Source organism: Mobula birostris, chromosome 3, assembly GCF_030028105.1.
Source record: "Mobula birostris isolate sMobBir1 chromosome 3, sMobBir1.hap1, whole genome shotgun sequence".
Classification (NCBI taxonomy): Eukaryota; Metazoa; Chordata; class Chondrichthyes; order Myliobatiformes; family Myliobatidae; genus Mobula; species Mobula birostris.
The window spans coordinates 65,648,739-65,670,825 of NC_092372.1; the positions used below are offsets into that span (position 1 = coordinate 65,648,739).

The 22,087-nt window shown below is 41.3% G+C and overlaps 1 protein-coding gene across 5 annotated transcripts in view; it reads right to left on the reverse strand.

Annotated features, from left to right (window-relative positions):
• Nucleotides 1–4,188: 4,188 nt before the first annotated feature.
• gnpda2 (glucosamine-6-phosphate deaminase 2) overlaps nt 4,189–22,087 on the reverse strand; it is a 131,916-nt gene continuing 114,017 nt past the window's right edge. For all 5 annotated transcript variants that reach the window (XM_072252782.1, XM_072252784.1, XM_072252781.1 and 2 more), the window contains 3 exons: nt 21,482–21,666; nt 19,083–19,257; nt 4,189–7,417 (listed from right to left, as the gene is read on the reverse strand). In XM_072252782.1, the coding sequence (XP_072108883.1) occupies nt 7,353–7,417; nt 19,083–19,257; nt 21,482–21,666 (425 nt within the window). In that variant the 3' untranslated portion in view covers nt 4,189–7,352. The remainder of the gene's footprint in view (nt 7,418–19,082; nt 19,258–21,481; nt 21,667–22,087) is intronic.

Here is a 22,087-nt window from a genome sequence, read left to right on the forward strand (position 1 = left end):
CAGCCATGCATTTATCTGCCGAATCATCTTATTTCTACCTCCACTAGCACGACAGAGGTAGCAATCCAGAAATTACTATCCTGGAGGTCTTGCTTCTCAGCTTTCTGCCTAGCTCTCTAAAGAGAGGCCGATATACAATTCCCATCAGGGTCTTTTTACCCTTGCAGTTCCTTAACTGTATCCACAAGATTCTACATCTTCCGATGCTATGTCACCTCTTTCTCAAGATTTGTTGCTACCCCCTCTGCCCACCTGTCTGTCCTTTTGATACAATATGTATCCTAGCCTAATCACAGGGCAAATTACAATGACCACTTAACCTATTAACCGGTACACCTTTGGAATGGGGGAAGAAACTGGAGAACCCCGAGGTAACCCACAGGGAATAATATACAAACTCCTCAGATGACATCAGAATTTAACTCCAAACTCCAACACCCCAAGCTGTAATAATGTCACACTAACTATAAATGCTACCACGGCACCCTTACCTTCCTCAGGGAGTTACCGACAGGCTACACATAGAATTAAGGAAAGAGGTTAAGGTAGGTAATAGTGAAGGGTGAAAATAGGCATTAGGGGTGGAGAAAGCTGACTGTGGAATGGATGGGTTTTGTGTGAGGGAAAGTAGCCAAGAATGTGGTCAGAATATATCCAAATGTACTTGGAAGAGAGCCAAGCTGTATTTTTTTAATGTATGAGCAGTTATGGGTGCAGCTTCGTATGCTGTATTTGTGTGTGCAGCAGACTCTGGTCTCCAATCATCTTGCCCCATGATGGCTGGTGTGCAGCAGCCACTCCACTTTTAAAGTAAAATCCGGTACCTGCAGTCTCCTCAGGAGGACAGGAATTAACATGAAGACAAAAATAAAACAGACTTGTTATCATTTGCTGAATGGAAAACATTAAAAGAGTTTACCAGTGTGCATAGTTTTGATTTCTCAGATAAAATTTTATTAATGTTTTGGTTGGAAGAGAAAAGTGCTCGAAAAATCAAATTAATCAAGTGGTACAGTATGTAGTTTTGTTTATATTTTTAATTCATGATCTTTGGATCCGTAACAAACATTGTTATTAACTCAAACTTATAACCAGGTCTTGACACTGTCCAAATAAAAATGGCAAAGACAAGGAAAACTCTGCTACGGACGCTCCTAAGCCCAGATGCAAAAGGAGGAGGGTTGGGCATGGGGATAGCAGCTCCACCTCATAAAAACCCAGTGCTATAGAAACGCCAACAAAAGCTCCAAAGACATCTCTGGGAGAAGAAGGACCTTTGCCTAGAAAACTTATGATGTCATATGGTGAAAGCGGAAGCCATAGGATTGATCAACCTTCGGCCCAGGACAGATGACTCCGGAGAGCTATTAGCAGCCTATGCCCCAGTGTGGTGTGAAGGGCTTAAGAAGAAGAAAGACAAAGAACGGTTAGTGAATAATAAAAACTTGAAGAGTAACGTGGAACAGAAAAAAGAAGTAATTTCAGAGAGGAACAGTTCACATATTTAAAGTAGAATATTATAGTTATTTATAGTGATAATTATGTTGTCACTGAAGCTCATTAAATTGTCATTATAAAATAATGCATGGGAGTTATCCAAAACCTCCCATATCAAAAGAACAGTGCATTGTATTAAGTGTCCATTGACTTTAAAGCTCATGGTCGGTACAATGAACCACTTACTTGAAATGCAGGCAATATTTGTCAGATTGCTTCATTAATGAAGAATGTCACTTGATTTTTAAGTTTTGAGAAGGCTCATTATTAATCATGAATGAATGTACAAAGTAATTTATGGACAAAATATAAGACTGCCATTAGCCTATGAAATCATTCAGTTACTTGCATTGAATAACTGATATCACTGTATAAAGCGTCAACAAGAGCATTTACTAATGGACTTAGCTATGTGAGCACAATTAGAATCAAAATTGCAATTTTGAACTAGTGTAATTGCCACTGAATACACCTTAGATTTCAAATAACATTGTAATTTGAGTGCAATATACATATTTAAAAAAATAAGTTACAATGATTGCAGAAACTTAGTGCTTGAACTAACCATTGCCTCAATACAACTGCAAGTGTGACAACCCCCAGAAATGGAAAATTCGAATGCTGCATCCTCAAAAAGTAGATTAAGTCCAATTCACTCAACTTCATCTTTACATCATTGGACTTTTTCAGTCTATCATAAACATCAGGGAAATGATAGAAAATGCCAATGATGCTCAAGCGGGTTTCCTTTCAGAACCTATTAGTTCTAAACCTTATCAGAACCTGCATCCAAGCATTCAAAGAACTGAATTCCAGAAGGAAAGCAAGATGATTGTTTTTGATATCAAGGTAGTACTTAATGTAAGACAAGTGTAACTCATTCCACCAGTCGGAATGAGGAAGCTGATTCTGTTTATTACCCATTTCTAATTGCTCAACTGAATGGTTTACTGGGCCATTATGAGTCAACCACATTACTACACATGGGGTCAAAGGCCAGATTTAATAAAGATGGCAGATTTCCTCCCTGAAGAATGCTAGTGAACTAAAGAGGTGTTTGGTAACAACCCAGTAGTCTTCTGATCCACAGACTAGATGTTTGGATTACTCGTCAAGCAACTTAACAGTTGCACCATCATATCAATATTTCCTTTCAAACTGATATGTCCATTTTGTAGTTAAACAATTCTGAAAGGCTAACTTTTTTCTGTTACTACATTATTCTTCAATTACTTTTTCTCCCATGTCTGTCCTGGATCCCCTTTTACATCAGTGAAGCTATACCATTTACAGGAGGGCAATTCTACTTTTCATAGTGGAGATAATTCAACTTGATGTCTGGTTCTTGTCAAGGTAACTGTTCAGTACAACTTCTGTTGTAAAACTATTTGCTGTACTTTATTTCCCAGAACCAGATCCATAACTACCTCCTTTGTGAGATTAGAAATATATTGGTTAGGTAATTTCCCTGCAGCCAGATAAAAGTCATCTCATATTTTTCCTGCCCACATTAAAATCACTAGAGTCTAACATTATAAATATAATATTGTTACACATCCTGTTTAGTATTAGGAAGAATCAAAATCCATATGAATAGGTCAGAAAAATAATCTTCCATACAAAAACAAGTTGGCAAATGAATCTTTAGCAGCTACTAATATCCAAATGGAATGAGTAAGTTATGGGGAACCCAAGAAACAAAAAACATAATATCGCAGAGTATAATTCTACACAAACCATGAGGCAGCCACAAAATATCGGCCAATAGATCTTTCAGATAAACTATTCTTCTAACAGCAATCCAAATACAACAACAATGTTCAGGAGAAGCTAAACAAGTTCAGAATTGATAATCAGCAAAATTATTTTAATTACTTTTGCCCACACTCAAAGCCACTGTATTTGTGCTGCTCAGGCAACCATGTTATCATGACATTTGGCAGTTTTGCATACACAACTTACCACAAAGTGGTCAAAATACTCATAATCGCTTAAAGATAATCTTTCCATATTTCTGCACTTTTCTATACACCACAAATAGCATGTCCCATATTTTAACCAACTGTGTAATTAATTTGTGAGATTCTTAAATTTGTCTCTCATTTATTTAAATCATTATTTGCATTGCCGTAATTGCTCATAATCTCTAGTATTTATAAAACTTCAGTTCATCCCAATCCTATGGACATCCTGCCCCACCTCCAGATGCTGCTCAACCCGAGTCCTTCCAGCAGATTATTTGATACCATAATTACTAATGGCTGCCAAAACCTGTGACCAAATAAAAACATTTCTGATATAATTAATATTGCTACACAAGTGTAGAAGTGGCACTAACAATTCTGTTTGCTAATAAGAAAGCCTTCCGCTAGCAACTGAGAATTGCCAAGCAGTCACCCTATTAACGTTTCATTTCAAAGAGGGTTCAGCTAGAGGCCTCATCTTCCCTTTCAGGCAATGAAAGCGCAGCAGCAATGAAAATGTCCTAACATGAAGTGTGGCCCCCATACATGGTCTACTCCAATGTCACAAACAACACTTAGTGTTCAATTCAACATACCATTGACGCTGGTAGATCTTGGCAAAACCTTATGACTGTTGAGTTTCTAAAGTATCCAACGTACGTCACATTTTCCCAAATTCTTTACAGCCAGAGTGCAAAGAACAAGATCAATACAAAATTCATTCCAGCAAGAATTTAATGTAAGAGTACAGAACAAATGTTATTGAAAGGTCTTTGAAATCATACATAAATCAGCTAAGGTCATTTAGATTAAGGCATAAAGCTAATGTGTTTTGATACACAACTTTGACATCCAGGTAAAGCTGCTAATACAAATGAAAGTTTAACATGCAGATCTACAACATCATGAAGCAGCAATTAGTGCAGCATTTGTATTCTGTACAATTTATACACCTTTCAGGAATCAAACAGTCATAAAATTTAATTAAATGGTTAAATGTGTGAAATGTTCTAAATTAGGATTTTTTGCAATGATACTTTCACAAGTAATCATTTAAGCTAATACTTCTGATGACATTTTCGTATAAACAATAGAAATAGAAACAGGATAATTTTTTTTCCTACAATTCCCATGATTAAAACAATGCAATGTGATCTCATTAATTGCACTTTAAAATACTACAAATACAGAGAGGAAAGCAAAATACTAATTGATACCATGGCACGGAGACAAATGGAGTAGTGAAACAATAAACATTAAAAGCGCAAAAGGATATTCATACCAGAAACTAAGTTTAAAATCCCAGCAGTATAGCTTTCCAGTTGCTTTGCAAAATAGATATATTCTATGATCCACTTAGCTACACATGAAATTTGTGACTTTGTTATTAATTTCAATGCTTAATATTGTGCAAGCAATGTGCCACTGTTTAATAGGTGAGAGGCATAAGCAAAATTGTATTTCTTGGGTTGGTTAAATTGTGAAATAATCAGAACAATTGAAATGGTTTTGAAGTTTGATTACGTTCTTTCTAAAACTCAGCAGATGAAGATGAAAACATTACTTATTTAATATTTCCACAGATGCTAACGAAGCTTACAATAACAGAAACTTTTATATTTCAGCATATTGGTCCTTTGTGTGCACATTTTAATTCCTAAGTACTGAATGGAAGCAAAAAAAATTGAGGTAATTGAAATTTGGAATCTTTTATGTAGTATTCTGTAAACATAATTATACTTTACAAGTACAAGTACAGGAGTTACCCAGGTAATGGATAACATGACTTTCAGAAAACCAACTGCAAGCAAATTTTTCCAGGTATAGTTTTAACAAAAATAAACATAGGACAGTTTATAAAATTGAAAACTAGTGCAATGTAAATGAATACAAAAGTAGGAAGCAGTGTCTATATATGCAGTCACATTAGTAGCACAATGCAGGCATCAGCTACATTGACTCATAATATTGAGAATAATCAACCTTAATTGCATTGTAATAATGAGATGAAAGTGACAAAGTAGTAGCAAGAGTAATGGTCCTTCACACAAGAGTAAAGTGATCAATTTAAAGCAGTTTAAGTATGAAGGAGACAAAACTTCATTTCATCTCATCTCAATACTTAAAGCTATTTAAAGATAAGGAATGTAGAAAAGGAACATGTAAAAGTTTTGGCATCTTTAAAGTCAATTGTGATAACAAAGCAACGATCAGGTGCTGTGAGATGAAGAAGTTACTTTATAGCTAGAAGATTATATTTAAGACAGCATTCCACCTTGCCCAAAGCTGATTCAAGATAAAGCTAGAAGTTCTTCCTAAGACATTGATGATGCTGATCCCATCTGTTGACTAGACAATACTTGTGCTGATTCACATAATATGAAAATGTGTAGCAAGACTGTCAATACTGATAGAAAAGCAGAATTGTTTCCTGATATGTCTAAAAAATACATTGGAGGCTACATGGCACAGCAAATCTTTAATCTGGAATAGAACTTTACTTTTCCAAAGAGGGAGAAAAATGCCTAGTTTTAAGGATGCAAAAGATCAGCTCATCCTTTTGCTTGGAGGTAATACAGCTTGCATATAATTTGGAATACCCACAATTATTTAACCATATCAGCAAGGTGACCTTACCAATGAACTTCCATGCAAATACAAAGGGTTGAGTCACATTAGCATTTGGGAGACTGGTCCATGAATCGATTATTCCTGAAATAGCAAACACTGTAGAGACTAGGACATTCCATTCAAGATTTTGCTGTGGTTAATAATGCTCCTGGACACCAGCAGGTTCACAAAATTATCACAGGAATGTAAAAGATACATTTCCTCCATTAAACACAACTTCACTTGTCCAAGCTATGATCTGGGTGTGGGGGAGGAGGTGGTGGGAGACGTGTTCACTGCAAATTTTCCAAATCTTTATCTTCTTGGTAGGATCTTTGCTATGAGAAAGACTGACTGGAAAAACTTTGATATTTACAAATCATAGAACATTTATCAAGGCATCCAGAACACTGATGAGGCCTGGGAAGAGGTTACTGAATTTTTATTGAATAAGGTATGGAATAAGCTGTGCCTCCAGTTTGTACACAGCTTTAAGGGGCTTCCAGAAAGATGAAACTTACAAGATGATGATAGACTGAGAAGCTTGCCAAACAGCCTGAAGTGGAAATTGATGTTGAGAGTGTCATAAAGTTGAACTTTCAAAAGACGATCTGGTGGAGTGCGAAGCACGAAAGGTGGCAAAGTTGAGCCACAAGACGAAACAGATGTAAAAATCACAATGTTCCAACAATAAGGAAATGACAATGCATTCTGTGAGATTGTGTTGGCAATGACTTGATTTGAGAAAATGGACCCCTTTTTTATGATTCTTTAAAGGTATGAACAAGACACTGGCACATTATGGAAGTGGTGGCCATATTCCATCCAGTCATCCTAAGGAAAACTGAACAACCAGCACCTTCCTCATTTCCACCATCTTCCACCTCCTCAGCTCCCTGTTCACTTCATTACTGTATCTACTGTATTACATTGAAATGAAATTAGAGGAAATATGTGCGGACTTATATAATTCAGGTAGCTATAGTAAACAAGTTCTCAGAAATATAACCTTGGGACTGCCTGTGGATGATTCCCATCATTCCTTTTTTTTTAAAGCAGTTAATCTTGAGCAGCTAAGCATTCATAGCCTTCCAAGTACTCTGTCATAAAACAAAAGAATTCTGAATACCCAAGAGCAGTTTCTAAGTTACTTCACAATCACTTTGCGTAGTTTACATTAACTCTTCAATATATAAAAAAGAGGTTGCATAGAATCCAACTTAGCAATGTCCTTTTCAGGTTCCGGTCAGCTGAATTATGGGAAGTTTTCTCTCGTTTTCTTCAATCATTGTAACTTTTCATACTGTGCAATGGTTCCACAAGTTTATTATGAACATGCATTAAACCTAACAAGAAAGAACAACCTCATTAGTACGCAGGACTCCAAAACTACATTAAACCATAAACTATATGTAATATCTTCTATTAAGGCACAAGTTAAAATTAAAATCAGAGCACACTGCAATACAAAGTACTATCATTCACAGAATAAAAAGCACATCAGAACAAATGGTCTGGAAGAACACCAAATAAGCCTCTTAAATAAATGAAAAGATACAGTCAAATTGAGGGAGTATTATTTCAATGAGTGGATTATTTAAATTGAGAGGATTATGTTAGTGATGATGTGGTCAATGCTTACAAGAGTCAGCAAGATCACAAACAATAATAAACAAAGTAGGATTCCATGATGACTACTGTTCTTGGTCTGCATTAGGGCAGATAAAACAAATGATAATGAATATATCACTGCTCACTTCAATTAAAAGAGTGTATAATACCTTTTATAATATGTCTATGTTTACACAAGAACAACACGATTCCCAGTTTAAAACACAATGGTCACTCAACTAGACTTTACATATTTCTGCACTTGAAGAGTTAAAGGATCAAGCTTCATAAAAACAATTGTGTTTACCTGGAATAATTATTTCATGAAATATACAGAGTTGTACTCATGTTACTAAAAACAGAAATAGCTTAAATAAGAGGTGCACTTCATTAACATCCAAACCAAATAGAACACAGGATTTCTGTAACGTGGTTTGAGAGCATGCATCCAGTACTAAATTCTTTCAAATGAAAACTGCAGATGAATCTGGTTGAGGTGGGCATCATTTTTTTTAATTAACAATGGTATTTTGAAGAACTAGTCTGGATTAGTTTTAAATGACATAAAAGGATTGAAGAAAACATTTTGTGTTTTCCTCCAATTGTCCCAAGATATTTTGACTTTGTTCTTGCCTCTTGCAATGACTGCACTGTGAGATGGAGAGGGCACAGTGAATATAGACATGTGACACACTTGACCATAAACAAATGAAAGCTGTTAATAGCCTTAAAAATGGTCAATAGCCAGATAACATGTAGCACAGTAACAAAATAGAGTAATTCCTTGAAATATATATACAAATTACAGGCATAAGAGCGCACTATTAAAGAATGACTGCCATCTACATAAAAACATGCAAAGTCATTTATAACAGTTAAAAAGGCTGCGAAACTGCATTTTATACATCTTGATTTGGAAAAAAATGGCAACTGCCAATATAATTAAATTCACTCTATTACACCTAATTTATTAAACATAGGCAGCATACAAAAGAAAAAACATGCAATATGTAAAAAAAAAGAGAATTCTGGAAACCCCAACAGGTCAGGTAATGTCTTTGAAACAGAACTGGGAAAGAGGAGACAAAAGTGTTTTCAACCAGAAACATTATCTGTACAGGTTTCCCCTGCCATCCGAAGGTACAGCGTTCCTATGAAACAGTTCGTAAGCCAAAATGTCATAAAGCGAAGAAGCAATAACCATTTATTTATATGGGAAAATTTTGTAAGCGTTTGCAGACCCAAAAATAACCTACCAACTCATGCCAAATAACACATAAAACCTAAAATAACAGTAACATATAGTAAAAGCAGGAATGATATGATAAATACACAGCCTATATAAAGTAGAAATACCTTTCCACAATCATTAATGAACTGTTCTCTGTAGCGAAAATCTCACGCAAGTGCCGTCGGCAGAAAATCTCACGCTAGCGCTGTTGGCAAGAACACTCTCTCCAGTAACCTTTAAGCTATGAAGCTGCCAAATCATACCAAATAACACGTAAAAATACACAGCCAATATAAAGTAGAAATAATGTATGTACAGTGTAGTATCACTTACCGGAATCGGGAAGATAGCTTGCCGAGCACACTGATGATGGTGTGTTAGACTGAGTCGTTGCAGGTTGGGGTGGTGCAGTGACCCCCACCCTCCAGGCCGCCGAGCGATACATTGCCGCGAGGCATACAGGCTAATTAATTAGGTGCTGCCCGACACGTAATTAATTAGCATGTTTATTTTGGCTTTTTTCTTAAAGATGTGCTGTGTGCCTCCCGGCTACCGTTGCATTCTCCGCGAATTGGTATCTGTCCGTGTACTGGGGGTTGGGGTGGTGGGACACTGGGGTGTCATCTCGTCATGGTTCCATTAGAGCAGGCAGCTCATCTTTTTCTATCTCTGCCCACCTCCATGTCGAAGGTCGAGGTTCGTCGTCTGCTGTGGCTGATGTGGAAGGCTTGCTTGACTGCTGAGCCTCACGCATTTTTCTATCACACAGTTCTTTAATAAGGACTCAAACCATCCTGCAAATATCTCCTAAACCGACGTACCCTTTCAAAATTAAAGTCGTACTTTATCATTACTCATTTGGTTTCGATTGTTATCCTTTTTTCTTCCAATTGCATCTGCTCTTCATCTGTCAGTCTTGGTGATGGGATGCCAAAACCTCTTCAACATCATGTTCGTCAGCTTCCACAAGCCAAACTCACGTCGTCCTTACTTCGTTCACCACGATCAAAACACTTAATTATGTCTAGTTTTACCGTAAGTGTAACACCCAACGAGCTCTTTCAGGCTTTTCCGATACCTTAGAACTCATCTAGCATACGGCTGCTCACAGGCATGTGTTAAAGCAAAGCAGTTCCGAATCCGGGGGAGAGCGGCTGCTCGGGGCCTTCTATCGCGCGCTGAATTTTTTTTCATAACAGTGAAAACACCTTCTGAAAGCGAAAACAGGGTACTGATGTAGGTCTTTTGTAACAGTGAGGTTTCGTAAAGCGAACGTTCGAAAAGCGGGGGACACCTGTATTTCACTGTCATAGATCAAAGTTCAAATTAAGTTTATTATCAAAATACATATATGCCACCATATACAACCCTGGGATTCATTTTCTTGTGGGCAAATGGTAAATATAAAAAAAAAATAGATTTAATGGAAGATTGCACCCAAGAGGACAGACAATCTGCAAAAGACAACAAACTCTGCAAATATAAAAGGAAGAAAAAAGAAATAAGATTAATAATAATGAATTTGGGATGAAGAGTCCTTGAAAGTGAGTCCATAGGTTCTGAGATCACTGCAGTGATTGGGTGAGTGAAATAATCCCCTCTGGTTCAAGAGCCCGATGGTTGAAAGGTAATAACTGTTCCTGAACCTGTTGGTGTGGGTCCTGAGGCTCCCTGATGATGGACGCTGCTTTTCTGCGGCAGTGCTCCATGGTGGTGAAGGTATTACCTGTGATGGACAGGGCTATATCCACTATTTTTTGTAGGCTTTTCCTTACCAGGCCAGATGCAATCAGAAAGTATACTCTCCACCACACATCTATAGAAGTCTGCCAAAGTTTTAGATGCTATCCCACCTGGTGAATGCTTCAGCATTGTAATTTCAGAATTCCAATTTCCACATTTTTTTGATTTAGCAATCTAATTTAGTTTTATTTTTGAAACAATCAAAACTGCAAACCTCTCCAATCAGGAGTAGATGGACATCCAGCTCCCACAGAGAAGAACACAGATTTGTTTAGCTATTGGTAACATCAATTCATCAGCCTCAAATGCCAATACTGGAACTCGCTGTGTTGCCCTTAAGGCACTTATTTGATTTTGTTGGGTCTACGCTTCAAATGATTTGTTAGTAACTATTTTCTAGTTAAAGTTAAAGGTTGATAATTATGTTACAGTATAACAAAGGTAAATTCATTGTCTATGGTATATCACGGCATGTGATGACGTCACCTCTGGTTTCACCGTGTCTTATGTGTAACCTCCGGTTCGGAGAAGGTGTAAAGGTGGATGCCAGGCGTGCGTGATCATGAAGAGCTCCGCTTCTACCCACAAAGAAGCATTATAGAAGCAACGCCGTAAGTTCATAAGAATGTATTTGAAGTAAAAATATTAACGTGGTTTCTGTTAAGGAAGCGGCGGTTAGGGCGGCTTTTTAATTTCAAACGTGGGGTCGGCTCGAGCCTGATGGCGATTTGACGCAACCCTCTCGCCCGCTACTCGGGGTGGCTGGAGACCCTCGCTAAAAAAGTGTGCACGTGGTCTCCAGAATGAAACAGACACTGTATATGTTTGCAACAGGAATTCTGCAGATGCTGGAAATTCAAGCAACACACATCAAAGTTGCTGGTGAATGCAGCAGGCCAAGCAGCATCTGTAGGAAGAGGTGCAGTCGACGTTTCAGGCCGAGACCCTTCGTCAGGACTAACTGAAGGAAGAGTGAGTAAGGGATTTGAAAGTTGGAGGGGGAGGGGGAGATCCAAAATGATAGGAGAAGACAGGAGGGGGAGGGATAGAGCCAAGAGCTGGACAGGTGATAGGCAAAAGGGGATACGAGAGGATCATGGGACAGGAGGTCCAGGAAGAAAGACAAGGGGGGGAGGGACCCAGAGGATGGGCAAGAGGTATATTCAGAGGGACAGAGGGAGAAAAAGGAGAGTGAGAGAAAGAATGTGTGCATAAAAATGAGTAGCAGATGGGGTACGAGGGGGAGGTAGGGCCTTAGCGGAAGCTAGAGAAATCGATGTTCATGCCATCAGGTTGGAGGCTACCCAGACGGAATATAAGGTGTTGTTCCTCCAACCTGAGTGTGGCTTCATCTTTACAGTAGAGGAGGCCGTGGATGGACATATCAGAATGGGAATGGGATGTGGAATTAAAATGTGTGGCCACTGGGAGATCCTGCTTTCTCTGGCGGACAGAGCGTAGATGTTCAGCAAAGCGGTCTTCCAGTCTGCGTCGGGTATCGCCAATATATAAAAGGCCACATCGGGAGCACTGGACACAGTATATCACCCCAGTCGACTCACAGGTGAAGTGTTGCCTTACCTGGAAGGACTGTTTGGGGCCCTGAATGGTGGTAAGGGAGGAAGTGTAAGGGCATGTGTAGCACTTGTTCCGCTTACACGGATAAGTGCCAGGAGGGAGATCAGTGGGGAGGGATGGGGGGGACGAATGGACAAGGGAGTTGTGTAGGGAGTGATCCCTGCGGAATGCGGGGGGGGGGGGGGGAGGGAAAGATGTGCTTAGTGGTGGGATCCCGTTGGAGGTGGCGGAAGTTACGGAGAATAATATGTTGGACCCGGAGGCTGGTGGGGTGGTAGGTGAAGACCAGGGGAACCCTATTCCTAGTGGGGTGGCGAGAGGATGGAGTGAGAGCAGATGTACGTGAAATGGGGGAGATGCGTTTGAGAGCAGAGTTGATAGTGGAGAAAGGGAAGCCCCTTTCTTTAAAGAAGGAGGACATCTCCCTCGTCCTGGAATGAAAAGCCTCATCCTGAGAGCAGATGCGGCGGAGACAGAGGAATTGCGAGAAGGGGATGGCGTTTTTGCAAGAGACAGGGTGAGAAGAGGAATAGTCCAGATAGCTGTGAGAGTCAGTAGGCTTATAGTAGACATCAGTGGATAAGCTGTCTCCAGAGACAGAGACAGAAAAATCTAGAAAGGGGAGGGAGGTGTCAGAAATGGACCAGGTAAACTTGAGGGCAGGGTGAAAGTTGGAGGCAAAGTTAATAAAGTCAACGAGTTCTGCATGCGTGCAGGAAGCAGCGCCAATGCAGTCGTCGATGTAGCGAAGGAAAAGTGGGGGACAGATACCAGAATAGGCACGGAACATAGATTGTTCCACAAACCCAACAAAAAGGCACGCATAGCTAGGACCCATACGGGTGCCCATAGCTACACCTTTAGTTATCCCACCACTAAGCACATCTTTCCCTTACCCCCTCTCTCTGCATTCCGCAGGGATCGCTCCCTACACAACTCCCTTGTCCATTCGTCCCCCCCATCCCTCCCCACTGATCTCCCTCCTGGCACTTATCCGTGTAAGCGGAACAAGTGCTACACATGCCCTTACACTTCCTCCCTTACCACCATTCAGGGCCCCAAACAGTCCTTCCAGGTAAGGCAACACTTCACCTGTGAGTCGACTGGGGTGATATACTGCGTCCAGTGCTCCCGATGTGGCCTTTTATATATTGGCGATACCCGACGCAGACTGGAAGACCGCTTTGCTGAACATCTACGCTCTGTCCGCCAGAGAAAGCAGGATCTCCCAGTGGCCACACATTTTAATTCCACATCCCATTCCCATTCTGACATGTCCATCCACAGCCTCCTCTACTGTAAAGATGAAGCCACACTCAGGTTGGAGGAACAACACCTTATATTCCGTCTGGGTAGCCTCCAACCTGATGGCATGAACATCGACTTCTCTAACTTCCGCTAAGGCCCCACCTCCCCCTCGTACCCCATCTGCTACTCATTTTTATGCACACATTCTTTCTCTCACTCTCCTTTTTCTCCCTCTGTCCCTCTGAATATACCTCTTGCCCATCCTCTGGGTCCCCCCCCCCCGTCTTTCTTCCCGGACCTCCTGTCCCATGATCCTCTCGTATCCCCTTTTGCCTATCACCTGTCCAGCTCTTGGCTCTATCCCTCCCCCTCCTGTCTTCTCCTATCATTTTGGATCTCCCCCTCCCCCTCCAACTTTCAAATCCCTTACTCACTCTTCCTTCAGTTAGTCCTGACGAAGGGTCTCGGCCTGAAACGTCGACTGCACCTCTTCCTACAGATGCTGCCTGGCCTGCTGCGTTCACCAGCAACTTTGATGTGTGTTGACTGTATATGTTTGTATTTTTTTATCAACAGTTTTCACCATACGACGTTAATGTGGAAGAGTGAACAGTAAATGATTAACCTTAACTACGACTCTGTCTTCATTGGCTCCGGTTATCTTGGTGTTTAGTCAGAGTTTCAACACACTGCACGAGAACACTACAGTGCAAAGGCGAAACCATTAGATGTTTCTATAAGTGGTACGATGGCTTCGCGATCAAGCACCAAGTCACTTGCACTCAGCGCCAAGAGCAGTAGGACATTGACAAGTGTGGCTGCCCTCGCAAGAGCTAAAGCAGAAGCCACCAAGGTGCGAGCGTCATACGCTAACCAAGAAGCAAAACTGAAATTGGAAAAACCTGCTAGAGAAGCGGAAGACCAGAAGGAAAAGGCTGCCACAGAAGCAGAAAACCAGTTGGAAAAGGCAAGGATAGATTCAGAGTTACAAGTGCTGACGCTACAATGAGAAGCTGATGTGGCTGCAGTGGAAGCACAAGTGTTGGAAAACGCTGAAGAAATGCACGTTCTAGACGAAGCAGAAAAATCTATGTCAGAAAGGGCCGAACTGGGACACACCAGAGAATATGTCCAATCTCAAATTGACCTGCAGATTCATTCTCCCTCTCCATACTTGCCTGTTGGCGTCACATCTCATGTGAAATCACAGGGAAGCTTCGTTGCATCGCATCCACCTGGGGAAGACAACTCACAGTATGAAAGGGCTGACTACGAGTACTTCCCGACACCAAACTTACCAGATCCGGCGAGATCAGAGGCAAAGGCTGAAGTCAGAACATCAAATCACATCATGAACGTACACACTCAGTCATATGTTCCCCAACATATTCCCTCAGCTAGCACGCCACCTGCAGCAGAACCCTTGGCACAGTATTTAGCGTGACGAGACCTCATCATTTCAGGACTGTAGCAGTCTGACGATAAGCCTGAAAATTCCCGTGCGTGGTACTCCTCATTCACCAGTGCCACTGGCGGAGTCCAGCTCACAGCAACCCTTATGACTAAATGGCTGGGAAAGGAATCAAGTGAACAGGTGAAATGCATATGCTCAGTGTACGTCAACAACCCCAAGCTAGCCTTACACAAAGCATGGGAGAGACTTCAGGACTGCTATGCGGCTCCTGAAATTATTGAGAGGGCGCTATTTCAACGGCTGCACAATTTTCCTAGGGTGTCAGCCAAGAACCACACTAAATTAGGAGAACTCGGAGATTTACTCATGGAGAGTCAAGGTGCTAAAGAAGACAGCTATTTAACTGGCCTGTCGTATCTGGATACCTCACATGGAGTTGGACGAATTGTGGCTGCAGGAAAGATGGGTGCCTATTGGCTCAGAGTACAAGGAATAAAACAGTGGTCGATTCCCTCCCTTTGAGTATTTTAGTAGGTTTGTGTGCAAGAAGGCGAAGAGGCGAAACGACCCTAGCTTCATGAATCAAGGCAGCACCAGAACTCACACCAACCCAGTCAAACCCATTTCAAACAATTTTGTCATCAATAAACTCGTCTCAGTGCATAAAACCGAAGTCTCCGCAATCAACGATGACCCTAGCAAGAATTGTCCATTGCACAACAAACCCCACCCCCTCAAAAAAGCAGAACGTTTCGAAACAAACCCTTTGACGAAAGAAAGGCCCTTCTCAAGGAAAGAAGAATATGTTTTAAATGCTGTTCCTCTACCTCCCACCTCGCCAAAGAGTGTACATTCCCTGTAAAGTGCTCGGAATGTAACAGCACTAATCACGATGGAGCCATGCATCCCGGCCCGTCACCACAAACTGCCAAGGCTCCTCCGCTCCCACAAGAGGATGGCGGGGAGGGAGAGCATCACTCTGATACAACTATTGTCAGCTCGAGCTGCACAGAAGTTTGCAATCCAGGTCAGTCGAGCCATTCATGCTCAAAGATCTGCCTCACGAAGGTATACCCTAAGGGAGCCAAAGACATCAAAGCCTATGTAATTCTGGACGACCAGAGCAACCGCTCACTAGTGAGACCAGAGTTCTTCGAGTTGTTCAGCGTAAAGAGTAATCCATCCCCATACTACCTCAGAACTTCCTCTGGCATCGCAGAAACCTATGGCAGGAAGGCAGAAGGCTTCCAGCTCAAGTCACTGGATGGCAAAGTCGTCATCAGTCTCCCTCCACTCTTAAAGTGCAATGAGATCTTAAATAACCGATCCGAGATTCCAACACCAAGTGCAGTGCTACACCAACCCCATCTCCACCACATTGCCAAGCACATCCCAGAACTGGATCCGGAAACAGAAATACTCCTGCTACTCGGAAGAGACGTTCTTAGGGTGCACAAAGTCAGGCAGCAGGTCAATGGACCACACAACGCCCCCTTCGCCCAACATCTGGATCTGGGCTGGGTGGTGATAGGAGAGGTGTGCCCTGGCAATGTACACAAACCGATATTAACACACTCAAGACTAACGTGCTAGAAAGCGGTCGCCATTCAATTTCTCAGCCCTCCACAAGTGTGGCGTGTATCAAGGAAGCACAACAAAGGCACGAGCATAGTAAAGTAACTGAGAAGACACTGGGACAGTCAGTCTTTGCTCAAACTAAGCATGATAATAAACTTGCTCCATCGGTAGAAGACGCCACCTTCTTAAAAATAATGGACACAAAGGTTTTTAGAGATGAAGCAAACAACTGGATTGCCCCACTACCATTCAGAGTACAGGTGTCCCCTGCTTTTCGAACGTTCGCTTTACGAAACCTCACTGTTACGAAAAACCTACATTAGTTCCATTTTCACTAACAGAAGGGGCTTTCACTGTTACGAAAAAAATCAGCGCGTGATAAAAGGCAGCACGCGCCCCGAGCAGCCGCTCTCCCTGGATTCGGAACGGCATTCTCGCTGGCATTGCTTAAACACGTGCCTGTGAGCAGCCGTTTGCAAGATGAGTTCTGGAGGTTTCGGAAAAGCCTAAATGAGCTTGTAAGAGTGTTACACTTAGCGTAAAACTAGAAATAATTAAGCGTTTTGATCGTGGTGAACGAAGTAAGGACAAAGTGAGTTTGGCTTGTGGAAGTTGATAACATGATGTCGAAGAGGTTTTGGCATCCCATGACCAAGAACTGATAGATGAACAGCTGATGCAACTGGAAGAGGAAAGAATAACAATCGAAACCGAATGCAGTAGCGAACGGGCTGCGGACAGATACCGATTCGCGGAGTATGCAGCGGTAGCCGGGAGGCACACAGCACAACTTTAAGAAAAAAGCTGAAATAAACAAGCTAATTAATTAGGTGCCGCCCGGCATGTAATTGCCGGCCCAGATCAGAGGTGATTGCCGAGTGCGTCGCCTCTGATCTGGGCCGACATGTACGTGCCGGGCGGCACTTAATTAATTAGCATGTTTATTTTGGCTCTTTTCTTAAAGATGTGCTGTGTGCCTCCTGCCTACCACTGGACCCCTGCATGCTTCGCGGATCGGTATCGGTTCGCTGCCCAGAGGGTGGGGGCCACTGCACCACCCAAACTCCAACGACCCGACTCAGTCTAACACATCATCATCAGTGTGCTCGACGTCTTCCCGATTCCCTAAGTGATACTACACTGTACGTACATTAATTCTACTTCATATAGGCTGTGTATTTTTACATGTTATTTGGTATGATTTGGCAGCTTCATAGCTTAAAGGTTACTGGAGAGCACTTGCACCGTGTTTCTGCCTACAGCGCTTGCGTGAGATTTTTGTTACGGAGAACAGTTCAGGCAATGATTGTGGAAAAGTATTTCTACTTTATATAGGCTGTGTATTTATCATATCATTCCTGCTTTTACTATATGTTACTGCTATTTTAGGTTTTATGTGTTATTTGGCATGATTTGGTAGGTTATTTTTGGGTCTGCGAACGCTCACAAAATTTTCCCATATAAATAAATGGTAATTGCTTCTTATGAGATTCCAGCTTACGAACCATTTCATAGGAACGCTCTACCTTCAGATGGCGGGGGAAACCTGTACCGCACCAGCGCTTACCAAACAACTAAGAGTAGGCAGTCAACCGGTTCACATCTTTACAACGAACCCTGAAAAGGAAACCTGAAGTTGTTCTACTTCTACCTAATGACTGAGCTAGAGACTAAAGTTCTATACCATGTTTATAGTGACCTTACAAAGGTCAGGCGGGGAGTGTGTTGCCCTTAAGGCATTTATTTGACTTTGTTGGGTCTACACTTTAAATGATTTGTTTGTAACAATTTTCCAGTTAAAGTTAAAGGTTGATAATTATGTTACTGTTAACAAAGGTAAGTTCATTGTTTATGGTATATCGCAGCATGTAATGAAGTCACCTCCGGTTTCGCTGCATCTTATGTATAACCTCCAGTTCGGAGAAGGTGTAAAGGTGGGTGCCATGCGTGCAGCGTGATCATGAAGAGCTCCGTTTCTACCCACAAAGAAACATTATAGAAGCAACACCGTAAGTTCATAAGAATGTATTTGAAGTAAAAATATTAACGCAGTTTCTGTCAAGGAAGCGGCGGTTGGGGCGGCACGCATGCCGGCATTTCAATTTCAAACGCGGGGTCGGTTTGAGCCCGATGGTGGTTTGACGCGACCCCCTCACCCGCTACTTGGGGCAGCTGGAGACTCTCACTAAAAGAAGAGAGCATGCGTGGTCTCCAGAATGAAACAGATGCTGTATATGTTTGTATTTTTTTATCAGCAGTTTTCACCATACGATGTTAATGTGGAACAGTGATCAGTAAATGCTTAACCTCCCTACGACTCTGTCTTCATTGGCTCCGGTATAACTTGGTGTTTAGTCAGAGTTTCAACACGCTGCACGAGAACCCTACACTCGCACTTAAGACTTTGATCAGTTACGACATCAAGGAATTTATTTTCAACTTGAGCAAACTCTAAATTTCCAATGTGTATTCTTGATATATAGAACTCAATGCCAAGGGCCCACAGCTGAATGTGACTTTCACCTCATTGCCCTCAGCTTCAATCACTACTAGCTGTTATTGTTTCCCAAATCAAATTGAATTTACGACTTTAAAGAAAAAAACTTACCTTGGAAATATTTCACAGTTTTAACCTTAAGCTCCAAAGTAGCATCCTCATCACAAACAAAGATTGTTCGTGGGTGCTGCTGGAAGGCAGAAACGGTCCACATATGATTGACACCCTCCTCTATTGCCTTGTACAATGCAAATGCTTTGTGCGCTCCTGTGATGAGAATCATTACCTATAAAAATAAATGTCAAAGCTAATTTAGTGAGTTTAATCTTATACATTTTCACCCTGAAGCAACTGATAGTAACAATATCTGATCAATAAATGCGGACTGAAAATTTACAAATTTAAATTTAAACTAGTTTCCTCTTTCCAAATAAAAAATGTGTACATCTTAAAACCTCATCTCTAATTCCAAAATAAATTGAATTAGAATTTGAAAAGGAAACTTAACAGAGAGCCAACACCTTCACAAGGTTAGAGCAACAGAATACTGTATCGGTCTACAAAAAGTTTGCATGGACTCAATAGGTCAAATCGCCGCCACCTCGTTTTAAAAAGGCTCAACACATTTTCAACTCTTCTCTCATTTTATCCGTCCCTACCAACAGATACCCATCCTCAGTTTGCTGTAATACAGCACGTAGCTGACCTCACAAGTAACTGTTCCACAAAGCATAGTCTGGTATGCATGCAATTATTCTGAAAGAGGAGAATCAGCTGGGAATGGCATGAGTGCAACCTGCACTGCTGCTAAATCTAGTGCAAAAGACCCAGGGAGACAGGCTTAGCCCTTCCTTCAGCTGCAAGTAAGCCTATATATGCACAGCAATTACACATGACGATCACAGGGGGGACGACCTACAACAGAGAAGCAGCAGCGATCAGGTCTCTGGCACCAAGGCTCAGAAAGGAAGAGGGAAAAGAGAACTGCAGTAGTGAGAGAGGATTCCATAGACACGGGATTCCGTAGATGCAAGAAGAGACACACAGATGGAACGTTGCCTCCCAGGTGCCAGAGTCAGGGGACTTCTTGCATCAGGTCCACAGTGTTCTAAAGGGGGAGGATGAGCAACCAGAAGTATTGGTATATATTGGCACCAATGACAGATAGGAAAAGGGAAGAGGTCCTGGAGAGAGAATTTAGGACCTAAATTCTCCCTAAATTTAGGGAGCTAGGTAGAAAACTGAAAAACAGGACCTTCGAGGTACCTGTACTATGCGCCAGTGAGTGTAAAAATAGGATGATTTGACAGATGAACGTGCGGCTGAGGAAATGGTGCAGGAGGCAGGGTTTCAGATTTCTGGATCATTGTGAAAGAGGCCTGACCTGTGGGAGATACGACCTGTACAAAGGAGATGGATTACACCTGAGCCTGAGAGGACCAATATCCTTGTGAGCAAGTTTGGTAGAACTATTGGGAAGGGTTTAAACTAATTTGGCAGGGGACTGGGAAACGAAGTGGTAGGGCGGAAGATGGGGCAGTTGGAATGAATACAAGTTAGATGCAGTGTGTACTGAGATTGTGAAGGAGGACAGGCAGATGATAGGGCAAAATTGCAGTCAGTGGATTGAATTGCAGTGTAACGGGGACAAAACAAAAAGAGTGATGAATACAGTACTGAAGGTGTAATATCTGAATGCACACAGTATACAAAATAAGGCAGGTGAACTTGTAGTGCATTTAGAAATTGGCAGCTATGACATTGTGGGTATCACTGAGTCGTAGCTGAAAAAAGATTACAGTTGGGAGCTTAACATCCAAGGATACACATTGCATCGAAAGGACAAGCGGGTATGCAGGCGGGGTATGGTGCCTCTGTTAATAAAAAATGAAATCAAACCCTTAGAAGGAGGTGACATAGTACCAAAAGCATGCATTTACAACGCAAACAGCATTATAAAAGTGATTTAAGGTGTTAACAGTGCAGTGACTGAGAAAATAGATGGGGCGGGGGGGAGCTCAGGTCGCTTGCTTACTAGAATGGTTGATCAGATTAACTGCTGAGGGGAAGAAATTCTTTAGATGGCATTAAGTTTTTGTTTTAAAAGTCCTATTGTGTTTCCAAAAGGGAACTTTTGGAGAAGGCAGTTTGCTAAGTGGCTAGCGCCCACAATAATTTTACCCGCCCACTTCTTTGTTGTGGACACATACGAGTCCTGCAGTGATGGTAAAGTGCAGTAATGACCTTTTCAGCTGACAATGTAAAAGACTGTGAACCTTTAAAATACTATAAAGAACAAAGGACAACCAAACTTTTGAATTTTTTTTGAACACAGAATTTTATGTTCTGGTCTTTTAATGTCATGTGCCACTCCTCTGAGTGTGACCCACTACTATGCCTCCACTGAAACTTAACAATTGAATGTTTGGACTAAACCTAGTACACATTCAAAAAAATGACAAGCATCCTGCAATTCCAAATCTGCATTCTTTCAGATTCAGAAATATTACCTCTTTAGCATCCATCACTGTTCCGACACCAACAGTTAATGCCATGGTAGGTACTTTGGACAGATCACCATCAAAAAATCTGGCATTAGCAAGAATGGTCTCCTTGGCTAATGTTTTCACCCTTGTTCTTGACACCAGGCTAGACCCGGGTTCATTGAAAGCGATATGTCCATCAGGACCAATACCTACAAGGAAAATGTGAACAAATGTTACAAATTTTACACTGAATTATAAAACTAAAACAATGTTTACTTCCAGTTGATGATTAAAGTATATATCAAAATTAATCAGAACTTTAAAGCTATAAACCATGCATCAATAAGCTTCTTAGGTATATACTGATAATCTTTACTCTTCTATGAAAATGCAAGACTAATTAATATTCACCTAATTACCATATAGGAAAGTAACAGGTGAGGGAAAAAAGTTATGAACATGATAGCCAAGAGAAGCTATTTGGGTCAATGTATTCCGACAAATACTTGAGATATTGACCTGGTTTAGAAAACTGTAATTTAGGTTTGTTTGTAGGCTTAATTCAAGACTAAACTGGCTCAAACAAAATCTCTCTCACTAAGGAAGCCTTAATGCAGGCTGTCCCCAAGT